The 15,993-nt window shown below is 41.0% G+C and overlaps 1 protein-coding gene across 9 annotated transcripts in view; it reads right to left on the bottom strand.

Annotated features, from left to right (window-relative positions):
• Positions 1-708: 708 nt before the first annotated feature.
• Positions 709-15,993, bottom strand: part of si:ch73-103b11.2 (protein outspread) — an 80,371-nt gene continuing 65,086 nt past the window's right edge. For 2 of the 9 annotated variants that reach the window (XM_057826415.1, XM_057826417.1), the window contains 9 exons: positions 11,558-15,250; positions 11,106-11,253; positions 10,891-10,996; positions 10,640-10,799; positions 10,468-10,575; positions 10,307-10,393; positions 10,064-10,226; positions 9,875-9,960; positions 711-2,896 (listed from right to left, as the gene is read on the bottom strand). In XM_057826415.1, coding sequence (XP_057682398.1) covers positions 2,831-2,896; positions 9,875-9,960; positions 10,064-10,226; positions 10,307-10,393; positions 10,468-10,575; positions 10,640-10,799; positions 10,891-10,996; positions 11,106-11,253; positions 11,558-15,250 — 4,617 coding nt within the window. In that variant the 3' untranslated portion in view covers positions 711-2,830. Of the gene's footprint in view, positions 2,897-9,668; positions 9,758-9,874; positions 9,961-10,063; positions 10,227-10,306; positions 10,394-10,467; positions 10,576-10,639; positions 10,800-10,890; positions 10,997-11,105; positions 11,254-11,557; positions 15,251-15,993 lie in introns of all 9 variants that reach the window. The other 7 variants (XM_057826419.1, XM_057826418.1, XR_009061785.1 and 4 more) reach the window with 6 other exon arrangements.

Raw genomic sequence — 15,993 nt, 5'->3', positions numbered from 1 at the left:
CCAAAAAATAAAAAATAATACAAATATTTTTAATGTAAATAAGCTCCACCTGTTCTTCACAGAGTTGCGATTTTTGCGGGATGGAGATGGGGGGTACGCTATAACCGCGAAAAACAAGGCATTGCTTTGTGCTGAGAAAAACAACACCAGTTTAAAAAAAAAAAAAAAAATTTAATCAAACATCTTAAGCAGTTACTCACGATGTTACTCATTACTTGAGTTTTCTTTTCACCAAATACTTTTTTTACTTGTACTTGAGTAAGGTTTTTGAATGACGACTTGTACTTTTACTTAAGTAATATTATTTTGAAGTAACGTTACTCTTACTTGAGTAACATTTTTGGCTACTCAACCCACCTCTGAGAATATGTTGTCATTGACTTTTACTTTTTGTCATTGAAAAACACCGACAAAACCCAAAAAAATAATGGCAATTTTTTTCTTTGCCTTTTCTATTTTGTTTTTCGTTGTCTTTGCGTTTGCTTTTACCGAAAGGATTGGTCTGCTGAGAGAAGCAGCTGACATGCTGGATGGGCCACCTCAGCCAACTACCTATCACCAAGACAACCAAATTTAATGCCGTCCATAACTACAATAAGTAACCCAAGGGCCGGTAACCCAAAGTGTTGAAAGAGCCAAATTGGACCCCCCCCCCAAAAAAACAAAAACAAAATACAAATAACAAAGATTTCTGGAGCCGCAAAAAATATTAAAAGCCTTATATAAGCCTTATAATGAAGGCAACACTAGCTATATGTAGCTATATTAGCCTACTATTAAAATGACGAAAAGTTGGGTACAAATACATAATGAGCCTTCATGATTAAATGTATTTTCGCTGCAGTGCTTTCTATAAAGAATGACGCACCACGTGACTCCTCTCTTGTACGATGGCGCCTCAAGTTTAACTTCATTACAGTGTTAATAAATTAGAAGAATGTTTTTCATGTTTGTCCTCCTACAGAAACAATATTACAACAAAAATGTATTCCCTCCCCATTCTTTTTCCTTTTTCTAACATGTAAAAAAACAACAACAAACAAACAAACAAAAAAGCTCCAGGGAGCCACTAAGGAAGCGCTGAAGAGCCGCATTCTGCACTAGGGCCGCAGGTTGCTGACCCCGAACTAACCCTTTCCTGTTTGGAAAGCCCCTCCCAAACGGCAATTTGTTTGACAGACCATTCCATCGGTAAAAGCAAAGGCAAAGCGAAATAGAAAAGGCAAAGGCAATGAAAAAATTGCCATTGTTTTTTCCGTTTGTGTTTTTCAATGACAAAAAAAGTCAACGACAAAATTGCCAGTTCTTTCATTTGTTTTTCAATGACAAAAAGTATAAGTCAGTGACAAAAATTGTCACTTTTTTCCGTTTAGGATTTTCAATGAGTAAACAACAACAAGTAAAAGTCAATGGCAAAATATACTTTTACATTTTGATTTATTTCTCTTTGTATTTATTTATTCGTTTATTTTTTAATTTTGGCACGAAGTATAGTTTACATTCTTCCTCAAATGAATCCAGAAAGCATGCTGATAACGCCATCTTGTGGACAGCATTCAAATATTTAACATTGATCCATCCTTTTAAGTGCTTGAGGGTGTAAATTGGGCAATCTCAATGAAGTAAGTCAGAAATCAGTGAAAAGATTACAGCTGACATTGTCATATTTTCCATTTATTTCATTTTATACATTAAAAAAAATCATATATATTTCATATAGAGCTAATGAGTGAAGTTTAAAACAAGAGCACAAGTGTTCCATGTGGCACATATATAATATATATATGTACATTTCCAAAGGGTTTTGAAAACTATACAGTGTGTTTCCATAGCTGCACAGGTTATAGTAAATCGATTTTAATATAAGTGGTTTGTGTTCTTCACTGGGTTGAGGCGCAACTAGAACGGAAGCGAGAGGTCAGGGGTCAAGTGCTTTGGGGGAATTGCCACTCACAGTAAAGGTGAAGCAAGTTGCGTATTTAGGAGCATTTAAAATAGCAAAAACGAGGCAAATTTTGTAAAAGACAATATAATCATGCCAAGTCCTTAAGTGTGTTCATCACAAAAAAAAAAAAAAAAAAAAAAAGGTAATAAAGACGAATGCCAGATTGAAGTATCAGCCAATCACCACATTTGGTTGCACTGCAATAATCGAAACTCACGACATTGACTGGAGACAATTAAAGGTTCCTCAAGTAGTCAAGTTATAAGTGCAATCCCCAACCTTTCCCTCTGCAACACACAGACATGATTTAAAAATTAAAAAAAACGTACATAAGCATAATAAATTCCATCAGTCAAACTTAATTTTATAGTACAGCAGATGCCCCAACACTCAATAACAAACCATGCACTTACATACTGTATGTCCAGTAGTTATGTACACGAAACATCAAAAACATTTGGGTATAGAAATTGTAACAATAGTAAAATACAGCAGACAAATATTTAATATAAGGGAATATATATATATATATATTATTTAGACTGTGTGTGTTATCTATTTTGGCATTTGGGAAGATAATTCAAAACGCTGTTATGTATCCTCTCACAGCTTATTTTACACATCTCCAACTTTAACAATACATTAAATACCATTTTTCCTTCTTTTTCTATGAAATGTCAATACTCGTCCAACTAAGTCCATTTCTGTTAATTAAACATGCAAAAACCTGTGTTCCAAGGAAGCGGAAGGTCTTGTTTGGACCATTTGATCCTAGCTGTTCTATAAGCGTGCCGTCTTAGCAAAAAATAAAAATAATAATAGTAACACAATTAGGGTGAAAAAGGCAAGTGAGAAGTGAAGCTCCAGGGTTGTTGACATTCAGATCTATTTGGAATCTTTTGCCTCAAACAGCTTCATGCGCTCTTGCACGGTCAATCCCTCTTTCAGGCTCTGCCAAGAAAAACAGAACCAGAATAGCATGTGAGGATAAAAGCGGGGACTTAAAAAAAGGGGAGGTTTAAAGGCAACAAGGGGTTAGGACGGGACGCAAAAGACTTCATGCAATAACAAAAACCAACATTGACAAGTTTTGTCGGCGTATCGCAAGGCACCAAAGTAATATAGAGTACAAATATTTGTAGATACAAACTTGAATACAGGTAGTCCCCGAGTTACGAATGAGTTCCGTTCCCACGCTGGCGACGTAACCTGAATATACCTTTACGTACCCCTAACCCTCTAAATAACGAACCAAAAACATGTATTATACATCAGGGGTCCCCAACGACCGGGCCGCGCAGAAATAATAAATAATTTATTAACGACTGCATTCTGGCCGATTGACTTTGGCCTGTGCCGCTTAACACACCAATAACCCTGTCTTCTCTAGATATACAACTACAGGATAGGAGGTCGTCATAGAAATGCATTGATTGGACTGTTGGCAGTACATCTTGTTTTGTATATCTATGTGCGCTTGGCCTCGATAATAGCGTATGACGTAGGTCCTCGCCCATCACATTTGTTCCCAGAAACTAGAATGTTTGTTCCCCCACACTAGAATGAGTGAAAAACGGACATCTTTGGACAGATTTTTTTACGGGGAAAATGGAACCTGACGAGCCAGAAGATGAGCCTGCACCCTCGAAGAAAACAAAATCTATGCTATGTTCCAATCACTAAAGACCCACGAACTGCGAAGGAGTGGCTTCGGGACCCGTATGTGAATAAACCGAGTGGTTCGAGCATGTCTGTGCAAAAGGAATATCAGCTTGTCGAGATCGCAAATCACGGCAACGCTAAAGGTACATTTGAGACAACAACTCTACTGAGGTTCTGGATTATAGTCATTTTGGAATATCCTGACATCGCTAGGAGAACACTGAAAAATGTGCTACAATTTCCAACAACGTATCTTTGTGAAGCGGGCTTCTCTCACTCTCCCATCTCGGGAGATTCAGCCACTGATTCAGCGGGTGAGTTGTATTTTTCCTGCACTTAACACGGCAGGGCTAAAAACAAATGCTATTTCATATTTGCTGTATTTTTCTGCCGCACATTGCCGGTGTTCTGACAAATTTGGCATGCGCGTAACATTAAAAATGACTGCGAATGCAGCGATTCCAAAGTACAAAGGTGGAAAAGCGCTATATAAGTATAACACCATAACACCATAACACTACAAGCTTTCTTTAAAGAAAGGAATATTAACTTACGTTTGCCATGTTAGCTGCACACAAAAACTGCACGCAGCTCTCTCACTTAATGACTTCGCCGTGTCGTTAAGCATTAATTTACGCCATTTTCTTGTTGCACATGTATGTTTATGATGTAAATAATTTTTTTTGCACCGCTGGATAACATTGAGAGTCCAACTGAATATAAAAGAGTGCTTTTTTTCACCGCCACAAAAGCTTTGGGAGCAAAATTTTATAAGGGTGCAAAATTTTACAACACCGGTCCGTGAAAAAAAAAACCAAATCACACCGATCCGTGGTGCAAAAAAGGTTGGGGACCCCTGTTATACACCATTGTACTGCCCTCACCAAGACATTAGAGCTAAGTCCGAGCTAAACAGCGAGCTAAGCTCCGAAAGTCAGACTTCCGTGTGGTTTACTGACTTTATTCAGCTGTTCATGACATCATCACTTGCAGAATGAAACTAAAATAAAAATGACATTAAGGCAGTTTTACCTTTAATAACCGCAATTCAAATTTGTGTTTATAACTACCTGGTGATACAGCAATAAAAATCCACACAAACAATTAGCATCTATCAGTTAGCGTCTGCACATCATCAAAGCTAATCACATACAGTGCTGGCCAAGAGTATTGGCACCCCTGCAATTCTGTCAGATAATGCTCAGTTTCTCCCAGAAAATGATTGCAATTACAAATATTTTGGTAGTAATATCTTCATTGATTTTGCTAGCGATAAAAAACAGAAAAGAGAATGGAAAAACATAAATCATTATAATTTTACACAAAAATCCAAAATTTGGCCGGACAAAAGTATTGGCACCCTTTGAAAAATCATGTGATGCTTCTCTAATTTGTGTAATTAACAGCAACTGTTACTTACCTGTGGCACATAACAGGTGGTGGCAATAACTAAATTACACTTGCAGTCAGTTAAAATGGATTAAAGTTGACTCAACCTCTGTCCTGTGTCCTTGTGTGTACCGCATTGAGCAAGGAGAAGAGAAGACCAAAGAACTGTCTGAGGACTTAAGCAAAATTGTGAGGAAACATGGGCAATCTCAAGGCTACAAGTCCATCTCCAAAGACCTGAATGTTTCTGTGTCTACCGTGCGCAGTCATCAATAAGTGCAAAGCCCATGGCACTGTGGCTAACCTCCCTAGATGTAGACGGACGAAAGATTTCCACAAAAGATTGTGCGGATGGTGGATAAAGAACCTCGACTAACGTCCAAACAAGTTCAAGCTGTCCTGCAGTCCGAGGGTACAACAGTGTCAACCCGTACTATCCGTTTGAGTCTGAATGAAAAGGGACTCTATGATAGGATACCCAGGAAGACCCCACTTCTGACCAAGGGACATAAAAAAACCGGGCTAGAGTTTGCCAAAACCTACCTAAGAAAGCCAAAATGTTTTGGAAAAATATTCTCTGGTCAGGTGAGACAAAAGTAGAGCTTTTTGGGAAAAGGCATAAACAGAGTTTGCAGAAAAATAACCCGGCCTTGAAAGAAAAGAACACGGTCCTCACAGTCAAACATGGCGGAGGTTCCCTGATGTTTTGGAGTTGCTTTGCTTACTCTGGCACTGGAATGCTCGACTGTGTGCATGGCATTATGAAGTCTGAAGACTACCAACAAATTTTGCAGCAAAATTTAGGGCCCAGTGTGAGAAAGCTGGGTCTCTCTCGGCGGTCATGGGTCTTCCAATGGGGAAATGACCCAAAACATACTTCAAAAAGCACTAGAAAATGGTTTGAGAGAAAGCACTGGAGACTGCTAAAGTGGCCAGCAATGAGTCCAGACCTGAATCCCATAGAACACCTGTGGAGAGATCTGAAAATGGCAGCTTGGAGAAGGCACCCTTCAAATCTCAGAGACCAGGAAAAGTTGGCTAAAGGAGAATGGTCTAAAATTCCAGCAGAGCATTGTTAGAAACTCATTGATGGATACTGGAAGCGACTATTCGCAGTTATTTCATCTAAAGGTTGTGCTACCAAGTATTAGGCTGAAGGTGCCGATACTTTTGTCCGGCCCATTTTTGGAGTTTTGTGTAAAATGATAATGATTAAAAAAAAAAAAATTCATTCTCTTGTTTTTTTTTCATTGCAAGCGAAATAAATGAAGACATTACTACCAAAGTATTGCAATCATTTTCAAGGAGAAATTGACCATTATCTAGCAGAATTGCAAGGGTGCCAATACTTTTGGCCAGCACTGTAAACTCTCCCCAAGTATTCGAACACAATTGAAAAGGCACAATAAACAGTACAAAAGGTATTATATACAGGTGTTTCCTCGTTTGATGCTTCACAAGCAACAGATGTGAGCGCAGGTTTCCAGCTGTCATCTTTCCCTCTCTCTCTCACTCGGCTGAGCGACTCGCTTCCTCGTGTGTACGCGTCTGCTTTTGTTTGTGTGCGCAAATACATTCTTCTTCGTGTGTATATGCTGTCTTACTCGTGTGCAGAAGTACTACTAGCTCTACGCTTCCTGCGCCCAAATTAAAGCATGCATCACAAAACAAAGGTCAATGTTATGAGGGAAAAAAATGGGGGATGAGACTACGGCGTTGTAAATTCGAAATCACGTAAGTTGGGTACGTCGTAAACCGGGGACTACCTGTATACAGTGGTACCTCTAAATACGAATTTAATTCGTTTCAGGACCTGGTTTGTAAGCCTAAATGGTCGTATGTTGAGCGAGATTTCCCCATAAAAATACATTATAATTCCATTAATTCGTTCCACACCAAAAAGTCGACGCTAAATCCTGAACTGCAGGTACAATTACAAATACAGTGATCCCTCGCTACTTCGCGCTTCAAACATCGCACACTCAGTCCACTGCGGATTTTTTATTTTTCAATTGAAAAATAAATACAGATTAGCTGTTCCGATCCAATCACGTAGTCTCACTCTCCCTCCTGTGCTTTTCTTAAGTCAGGCAGTGCACTGGAGTTGCTAATTAAAGTTAACAATGATTGATAGATGTTAAGGTTTGATTTTACCAGTGATGCTTGGAAGCCAAAATTTCAAAGCGCCGCATGCGTCAATCATTGTTTAGCTAGTTAAACAGTTGCTGTAGCAACTTATTGTGTGTAAGGGGCCGTTTACATGGTGACTCTCCGAGAAGATGAAAAATTTCATGTTTGCATTTATATGGTTCCGTCTCCATCCGAACAATGTCAAAATTCCGAATGAAAATGATGTAATATTCATGCCAGGCCCTAGAAGGCAGTGCAGAGTTACAAGGCGACAGCGAATGATGCACTTTTACCTCCTTAGCCCGGAAGACAACATGCCCGCGCACTCCAAGCAATGGCATTTTCTTTTGTTCAAAAAGGCACATAAATGGAAACATTCAACATATTTAAATTAAAAATATTATTAAGACAGTAAATTAGGCCGACGTTCCGCCATATTTGCTGTTTTTAATGTGTGTCGAGGTACCACTGTACTATATAAGAACAACAACAACAACAAAAAGTAATGACAATTTCAGCAAGGTGGATGTCAAAAAGTCACATAAGCAAGGGAAACATTATTAGTGCACAGTTAAGAAATGTTAAAAGATGTTATGTGCAGTTTAATACAGGTGAATACAACAGATCAGATAATAAACCGAGAAATATATGCAATGTACTGTATTTTTTTAAACCTACAATACTACGCAAAGGCACCACTCTTTCATATACAGTGAAGAAAATAAGTATTTGAACACCCTTCTTTTTTTGCAAGTTCTCCCACTTAGAAATCATGGAGGGGGGCTGAAAGTTTCTTCGTAGGTGCATGTCCACTGTGAGAGATAATCGAAAAAGAAAAACTCAGAAATCACAATGCATTATTTTTTTAACAATTTATTTTTGTGATACAGCTGCAAATAAGCATTTGAACACCTATTAGCTAGTATTGTGACCCTAAAAGAACTGTTAGCCCGCCTGTTAAAAGTCCACCTCCACTCCATGTATTATCCTGCAGCATATGCACTTTTTCGAGGTTGATAGCAGCATAAAGTCCTGTCCACCCATTACAATCAGTAAGACTCGAACTTGGAATATGGGCAAGACCAAAGAGCTGTCCAAAGACACCAGAGACAAATTTTTTCACCTCCACAAGGCTGAAAAGGGCTACGGAGCCATTTCGAAGCAGCTTGGTGAAAAGAGGTCCACTGTTGGAGCAATCATTAGAAAATGGAAGAAGCTAAACTTGACGGTCAGTCTCAATCGGAGTGGAGCCCCATGTAAGATATCATCTGATAGGGTCTCAATGATCCTAAGAAAGCTGAGGAATCGGCCCAGAACTACACGACAGGAGTTTGTCAATGGCCTGAAAAGAGCTGGGACCACCGTTTCCAAGGTTACTGTTGGTTATACACTAAGACGTCATGGTTTGAAACCATGCATGGCACGGAAGGTTCCCCTGTTTAAACCAGTACATGTCAAGGTTCGTCTTAAGTTTGCCTATGACCATTTGGATAATGCAGAGGTGTCATCGGAGCAAGTTTTGTGGTCAGATGAGAGTAAAATAGAACTTTTTGGTCATAATTCCACTAACAGTGTTTGGAGGAAGAATGATGAATACTATCTCAAGAACACCATCCCTACTGTGAAGCATGGGGGTAGTAGCATCATGCTTTGGAGGTGTTTCTCTGGTCATGGGACAGGACAAAAGCACTGTAATAAAGACAGGATGACTGGGGTCCTGTGTTGTGAGATTTAGGGGAACAATATCCTTCCTTCAGACAGAGATTTGAAGATGGGTCATACCTGGGTCTTCGAACATAATAATGAGCCGAAGCACACAGCCAGGAAAACCCAGGAGTGGCTCCGTATGAAGCATGACAAGGTTTTAGCATGGCCTAGCCGGTCTCCAGACATAAACTCAATAGAAAACCTATGGAGGGAGCTCAAACTCCTTGTTTCTCAGCGACAGCCCAGAAACTTGACTGATGGGTGGGCCAAGATGCCTCCTGCAGTGTGTGCAAACCTAGTAAAAAACTACAGGAATCGTCTGACCTCTGTATTTGCAAACAAAGGCTATTGTACCAAATATTAACAACCGTTTATTTCAGGTGTTCAAATACTTATTTGCAGCTGTATCAAACAAATAAATCATTAAAAAATCATACATTGTGATTTCTGGATTTTTCTTTTTAGAGTATCTCTCTCACAGTGGACATGCACCTACAATGAAAATTTCAGCCCCCTCCAAGATTTCTAAGTGGGAGAACTTGCAAAATAGCAGGGTGTTCAAATACTTATTTTCTTCACTGTATTTAGTTTGTTTTTTTTCTCGCTAAATTGTGGTCTTAAAATCCTTGAAGAAATACTGTCGATTTCATGCTGGGTGCAGGTTAAGAGTCTCCTCATCCAGCCAGTGGAAAACAACAGAAAAAAGTACTTCTGACTCAGACTGTTCTTATTTACTGTACTGAAAGTAGCCCGTGAGTTAAGTAAATGAGGTCGAAAGGAGGTAAGTTCATGCAAGGGATGCTTTACTCTAAATCATGCTTATACTGTTATATACCTACGGCGCATCTCGGGCGGGTTTGGGGGGAGGGCTAAAGAGCCACAAAGGGGGTGTCAGCTGTCCCATGAGACCTGTTCAGTGACAGACTGTTGGACAAAATACATACATGACAAACACGCACGACTAATCTGCTGTCACCAACTTGAAAACAAGACAAAATGTGCGTGGAAACAAGCAAACAAACAAAAAATCTTCATACTTGCCTTTGATCTGAGACCTCGGGGTGGCTTGGAGGTTCCTGGTTGTTCTGTTTTTGTGAAGTCAGGGTTACTTTTGGATTTCATGATGTCTTACAAAGACACAGAGAGCATAATGGTACATTATTCATTGAACTGGATCCAGTTCATATCAAACACTACACTGGAGGCGTAGAAAATAAATTCAACAATTACCATATCCAGACTTAACTGTCCCATCGACGGAACTCTCGCCTGACGTTTCACTAGCGATGAGCAGCTTTTCCTTCAGTTTGCCAATATCACAGTCAGCCTTCGCTTTCACAATGCTCAGCTCGGTGTAGATGTCTTTATATTTGTCCGTGGCATACTTCTTGTCCTGTTGGCATCATAAACAATTTTTAAAATGTAAAATACGTGCTTCAAAGCAAAAATAACACTGATAATCTATTTACAAACCCTAAGAGCAGACTGCAACTCATCCTTCAAAGAGTGGATTTCCTGTTTAAGATATTGAATCTCTGACTCCTTGATTCGAAGCAGAACCTTAAAAAATTACCACGCAGTGAGAGAAAAGTTCAGATGAAGCTCTTATGCGTTTGTTTGAGTCTCCCACATACCTCCAGTTCATAAACATCTTTGCCTTGCGTAACAGACGATCGCGCAGTCTCCTTTCTGAAACAGGACCGCATCCGTGTGATCTCTGCACTCAGACGGTTGTTTAATTCCTGTTGGACCGAAAACGAAGTTAAAGGGAGAGGAAACCGGACGCTATTGCGTGTTGATTCTAACCTGGTTGTGAGTGTTGAGCTCCTGGTTCTCTCGCTGACACTGTCTGAGGGCCTGCCTCTCGGCCTCCAGGGCCTGAGCCAGGTGGGCGTTTTCCAGGCATTTCTGAGAATACTGCTCGGACAAAACCTCCAGCTCCCTCTGAATGGACTGCAGCTCCTCACTGGACAGTTGAGTACAGAATTTAAGGATCGTACTTATCAAGACGATAACCTTGACTTGAATTACATGACCTGAAACGTCTCGGAACGTACTCGTATTGTAATCGAAGTTCATCAATGTCAGAGTTCAGTCCACTGAGCTGGGAACGTTGGTTCTTCTCCATTTCCTCCTTGTGTGCATTCTTCATAGCTTCAATAGCTACACATTAAAACGAGAGACGATACATATTCTGCCATTAATTGCTAAAATAAGAGAAAGTGTCATTGCGGTCACACCAAGTTCACATCCCAAGAATTTGTTTCCGTACCAGCAATAGTAGCAGCAGTCTCCTCAGCAAGAAGCCTCTCTCGCTCCTCCATAAGTTTGGAAATCTCTCTCTGATGCTGCCTCTGGAGGTCTTCAACAACCTTGTGGTGGGTTTCTTCCATTGCTGCAAAGCCACGCTCGCATGTGGCCTGGCGAAAGAGAAAGCTGACTAAGCTTGTAAAAAATTTTTTTCTATCGCTATGTCCTAATTTAGTAGACCATGACGAGGCTAAATGCAGTCATGCAAGAGCATTGGTAGCAGAACACGAACACCGCAAGCCCAGCTATGCTAGTTGAAGAGAGTTTCATTTAGCTCTGAGTAAGTGAGTGGAGGCAAGAGATTAATATTCCACTAATATATAAGGGATATAGTTAAACAACTTTATTTAGTTGTAGGCTACAATCTATCTGCAAATATGTGAGATTTCTAGAGTAAAAGTGAAAAATATAAACCTTAAGACTTTCAAAGTCTCTCTGGTATTTTTCCCTCAGGCTGGCCACATCTCCTTCTAGGGGCTTGCTCTCCAGTTCGTCCCTCATGCTTTTCATCTGAGTCTCCAGTTCCTGGATTCTGTCCTTCAGAAGCATCGTAGTGTCCCCATCAGACAAGGTCTGTGGAACCCCCGCCCCGTCTTGATCTTCCAACGGTGCCGAGACCACCTCTATGTTTCTTTTGTACGCTTGTCGCTCCTGGATACTCAGAATGGTTTCCTCGTGTTGGGAATGCAATTTGACAATCTCGTCCTCGTAGATGCTCTGAAGTTGAGCGATTCGTTGCTCACATTCTTTCTCGAGTTTTCTCACGCGACTCGCATGTTGCTCTTGCATGGTGTCGACGTCTTCCAGCAAATCCTTCAGCTGTTGCTGGGTGTCCGTCGCCTTCTCCGCGAAGGTCTGTTCTGCTGCTGAATGGTCTAGCTCAGCTTTGATCAATTGTTGCTGGTGCTTCTGCTTCAGCTCCTTAATTTGCAACTGGAAATCTTCCTCCAAGAGAGCGACTTGTTCTTGCTGTTTTAAGAGTTGTTTGGCACGTTGGCTGATTTCACTCTTAAGGGTTTTGTTCTCCTTCTGGAGATTCTGGAGAGTTTGCTTGAAGTTTTGACGCTCTTCCTCAAGGGAGACTTCGCACTTCTCTTGGATCGTCCTCACACTGGAGGTGTGCTGCTGCATGAGAGCATCCATACTCTGCTGCATCTGCTTACACCAACCCAAATTTTTTTCATGCGTGGCTCGTAATCTGCAGGCCACGTAAACTACCTGAGCCTGAATGAGCGCTTCCTGCAGACAAACAGATGTACTCATGATAATATGCGATGTCTGGGGCCCTAAAAGTGCTTTGAGCATTTTAGCTAGTTCTGGATGGTTTCCTGTGCTCTGTAGTTCTTGAGCATATTTGTGGAGTTTTGCTGCCTGTTGTTGAAGCTCAGCAGCCAAGCTATATTGAGCACTTTGAAGAGAATCACAAGAATCAATGCCACAACACGGTATTTTCTCTGCCAAATTCCGCTCGATTATTTCTTCAGCCAGATCTTGGGCTTCTTGCAATTCGATCTGCTCTTTGTACGGCGCGAGTTCAGGCGGGCAGATATCAGCTAAAGTTTGTTTAGTGTAGCCAAAGTTGCTTTTAACTTCTTTTATCACACTTTTTAAGTCAGATCTCTTGGATGCTTCAATAATTGACTTCAAGGCCCTTTCCCTTTGATAAAGTTTGTGGTGCGCTTCAGCCAACTCCACTTTCAGTTGCCTGAATTTCTCTTCATAGTCAAGCTTAAGGTTTTGAATACAGTATGACAGTTCTGCTTTGATTAAGGTATTAAGTATTGGTGATGTATTTATTTCTGCATCAGCTACAACACTGGCCTCTTGCATTTTAGCAACATTTGAACTGTCGCAAGGCGTCTCTTTCTCCAGTTTTTTCCAGAATGCATTCTCTAACATTAACTTTCTGGTTAAGACATCTGCATAAACTACTGCTAGACAATCTTGGTTACCACTTTTAATGTTTTCTATATCTTCCCATATTGCATTAAGTGTTTGGATAAGGTCAGACTCTGGAGTCTGTATCAGCAAAGCCATTTTATTCAAAACAAGGGCTTCAAAAGAAAGGGTTTTGGCAAAGCGATGAATCATTTCTTCATCTGAAGATTCTGACATTTGAGGTTGAGGACAATATGGTGATTGTTCCTCCAAGGTCTTTTGTCCATGGCGGAGATACACTGATGCACTAAACAGCTCATTTTCAACCTCTGACAAGGAGTGAAGCTGTGAATCAGTGTTATCTTGAGAGCGAGACAGAATGGCCTTGACTTTCTCTCGACATGCTTCTACACAAAGGAGGGCCTTGGCATAAGGATTATTTACATCAGTTATCGGAGGCTCACTGTCACATCCTAAAGGCTTGTTTTCGACTGTCTTCAGATCTTTCTTTGACATGTCTTCGGCATGTGAGGAACGTTGGTCCTGTAGATTCCGAGTGAGATTTTTTAGTTTTTCCTCAGTAGCAAGCAGTTTAGTTTCTAGGGAATGTACAATGGAGATAAACTTCTCAGAGTCACTGGCTTGTGGGAATGCAAAATCAGGGGGGGAAAGTGCTTCAGCTAGATCAAGGTCTTTCTGGTCAACATCTTGTTTTGTATCATCAAAGGTATGGCACTCACCCAGGTCATTCAGGTTCATATATTTTTGGCACTGAATATTGGAAAAACGGATTCTTGGTCTCTTAGCTTGGGACTCCTTATCATCTGTGCAGTCCTCATCATTGTTAAATGAGAGTGGGGACTCCACGTTTGAAATGAAAGTAGCTGAGGGTTTAACACACTCTTGCCTGTTCTGTTCTTTGACTTGCTTCCTTCTTAAGTGCAGATCGGCATATCCCAGCTGCAGTGCATTAAGGTGCTGCTCAAGCTCTACAATACGGTTCTCTGCCACCACAAGCTTGACTTTTAGTTTTTGTTCAGCGCTGCCAGGCTCAACTTGATATGACCGATTTTGACTCATTTGACATAAAAAGCCCTCCTTGGCTTGTAGCTTCTGTTCGGTTTCCTCCAAGCTATTGCCAAGTACAGTCATTTTAACAAGAGCCTCTTTCAAGTCCTCCTCCTTACGTACCATCAATCTTTCATACATTTCCTTAGTATGACGAATCTCATCCTCTTTCTCTCTGAGGAACTGGCTCGTTCTTTCAAATTCCTGGGTTACCCTTGCATAAGAGTTTTCCAAAGCGGAATAATCTGCCTCTTCCGTTTCAAGGCGATTGCGAAGCTTGTTGACCTCTCGGTCTGCCTCTGAAATCTGGTTTAGGAGTTCCTGACAACGGCATGTGAGCAGACCTCTCTCTTCTTCAAGCAGTCGGACACTCTCCCGAAGTGACTCCAACATGTTTGTCTTCTGTGCAAGATCCTCTTTCAAGTTCAGCAATTCCTCACCATGTTCTATTCCTGTTGAGTTCTGCTTCCCTCTTAACAGGGCCTCCACCTGCTGTTGGGTCTTTAGGAGTCTGTCCTCCATTTCCTTGTTTGCAGTCTCGGCTTCGGCTATTCTTCTGCACAGATTTTGTCTTTCCCTTTCGTGACTCTCTTGAATGCTATGCTGCTCTTTTCTCAAGCGCTCCTCCTTCAGTGCCTGACCTTCTTCTGTAGCGACCAGTCGTGCAGTCACTTCTTTCAGTCTTTCCTGTAACCTCTGGATCTCTCTGAGATGGTCTCGCTGAAGGGCCTGTTGGTGCTCCAGGTGCCTAAGGGCCTGGTTTCTTTCTAAAAGGCTAGCCTCAACCTCACGGAGTCTAGTTTCACTGTCCTTAAGCTGGGCTCGTAAAGTGGCCTCACTACGTCCGTATTCCTCTTCTTGCTCCTTTGAACGTGCTTGCTCCAGTTTCAGTTCATTGCGCATGCGGGCTACAGCTTGTTCACTTGCTAAGATTTCGGCCAATGCAGAGGCCAGCTTTGACTGGAGGGCTTGAATATCAGCATCATGGCGATCCACAGCATTCTGGGCTTCAGCGTAGCTTCTTTTTAGTGTTAGAATCTTCTGTTGGGCGAGGTCTTGCTTGCGCTTTTGGGATTCTAATTCACAATGCAAGTCTTTGTTCAGCTTGTGCAGGTGTTGCCATGGTACTCCGTGCGTTGAGGAGGCAGGGTTTGTTGCACTCTTGAAAAAGATTGACGAAACAAATTTGATTATTTGATGCAACGCCTCACTTTCATTCTCTGATACGGAGCCACATCTCGAGACTCTTGATACCAATCTTGTGTCAAGGTTTTATTTTTCTCCAGGGCTTCCACTGTGCTTTTTCAAGGTGGAAATATGAAATGTATGTACACATATATACACAGTGATACTAAATCTGGATTACGCAAAATTTAATCTTGAAATGAAAATGGGGATGGGTGTGTTGAAACAAACTGTAAAACATGGTGACACTATATTTTTAGACGCTAGCGAAACAAAATACATTTGAAAAAAATATATATATTGTTTAACATGCATAGGCAAGAAGCCATTAGTTCCCCAAAAGCCATAAGGATGAGAATGCACTGTACAAGAGCAACACAATAACATGCATGATATGCCAGAACCAAGAAAAGACACAAAGAGCACTGATGAAAACAAAGAAAAAGCACAGCGCAAGGCCCTTTGATAAATTTGTCACCTCAAGCATATCAGTTAAGATCAATTATTGGCCCAGGAGATGTGAGACTCCGTGACAAAACATTAGTAAAACACATGCTATACACCACAACCATGCATATCAGTCCCAGAGAAGAGCCTCACCAGTTAGTCCCATACATGTTACACTAGAAACACATAATCAGCCCATTCGTTGCCAATATTGGCGATAGATATTCAAACAGCTTTGACTGGGAGGGACTGACAGCGAATGATAGCCGCCA

Source organism: Corythoichthys intestinalis, chromosome 21, assembly GCF_030265065.1.
Source record: "Corythoichthys intestinalis isolate RoL2023-P3 chromosome 21, ASM3026506v1, whole genome shotgun sequence".
NCBI lineage: Eukaryota > Metazoa > Chordata > Actinopteri > Syngnathiformes > Syngnathidae > Corythoichthys > Corythoichthys intestinalis.
Note: the sequence above shows the minus strand (reverse complement) of the source record. Positions and strands in the feature narration are given on the sequence as shown.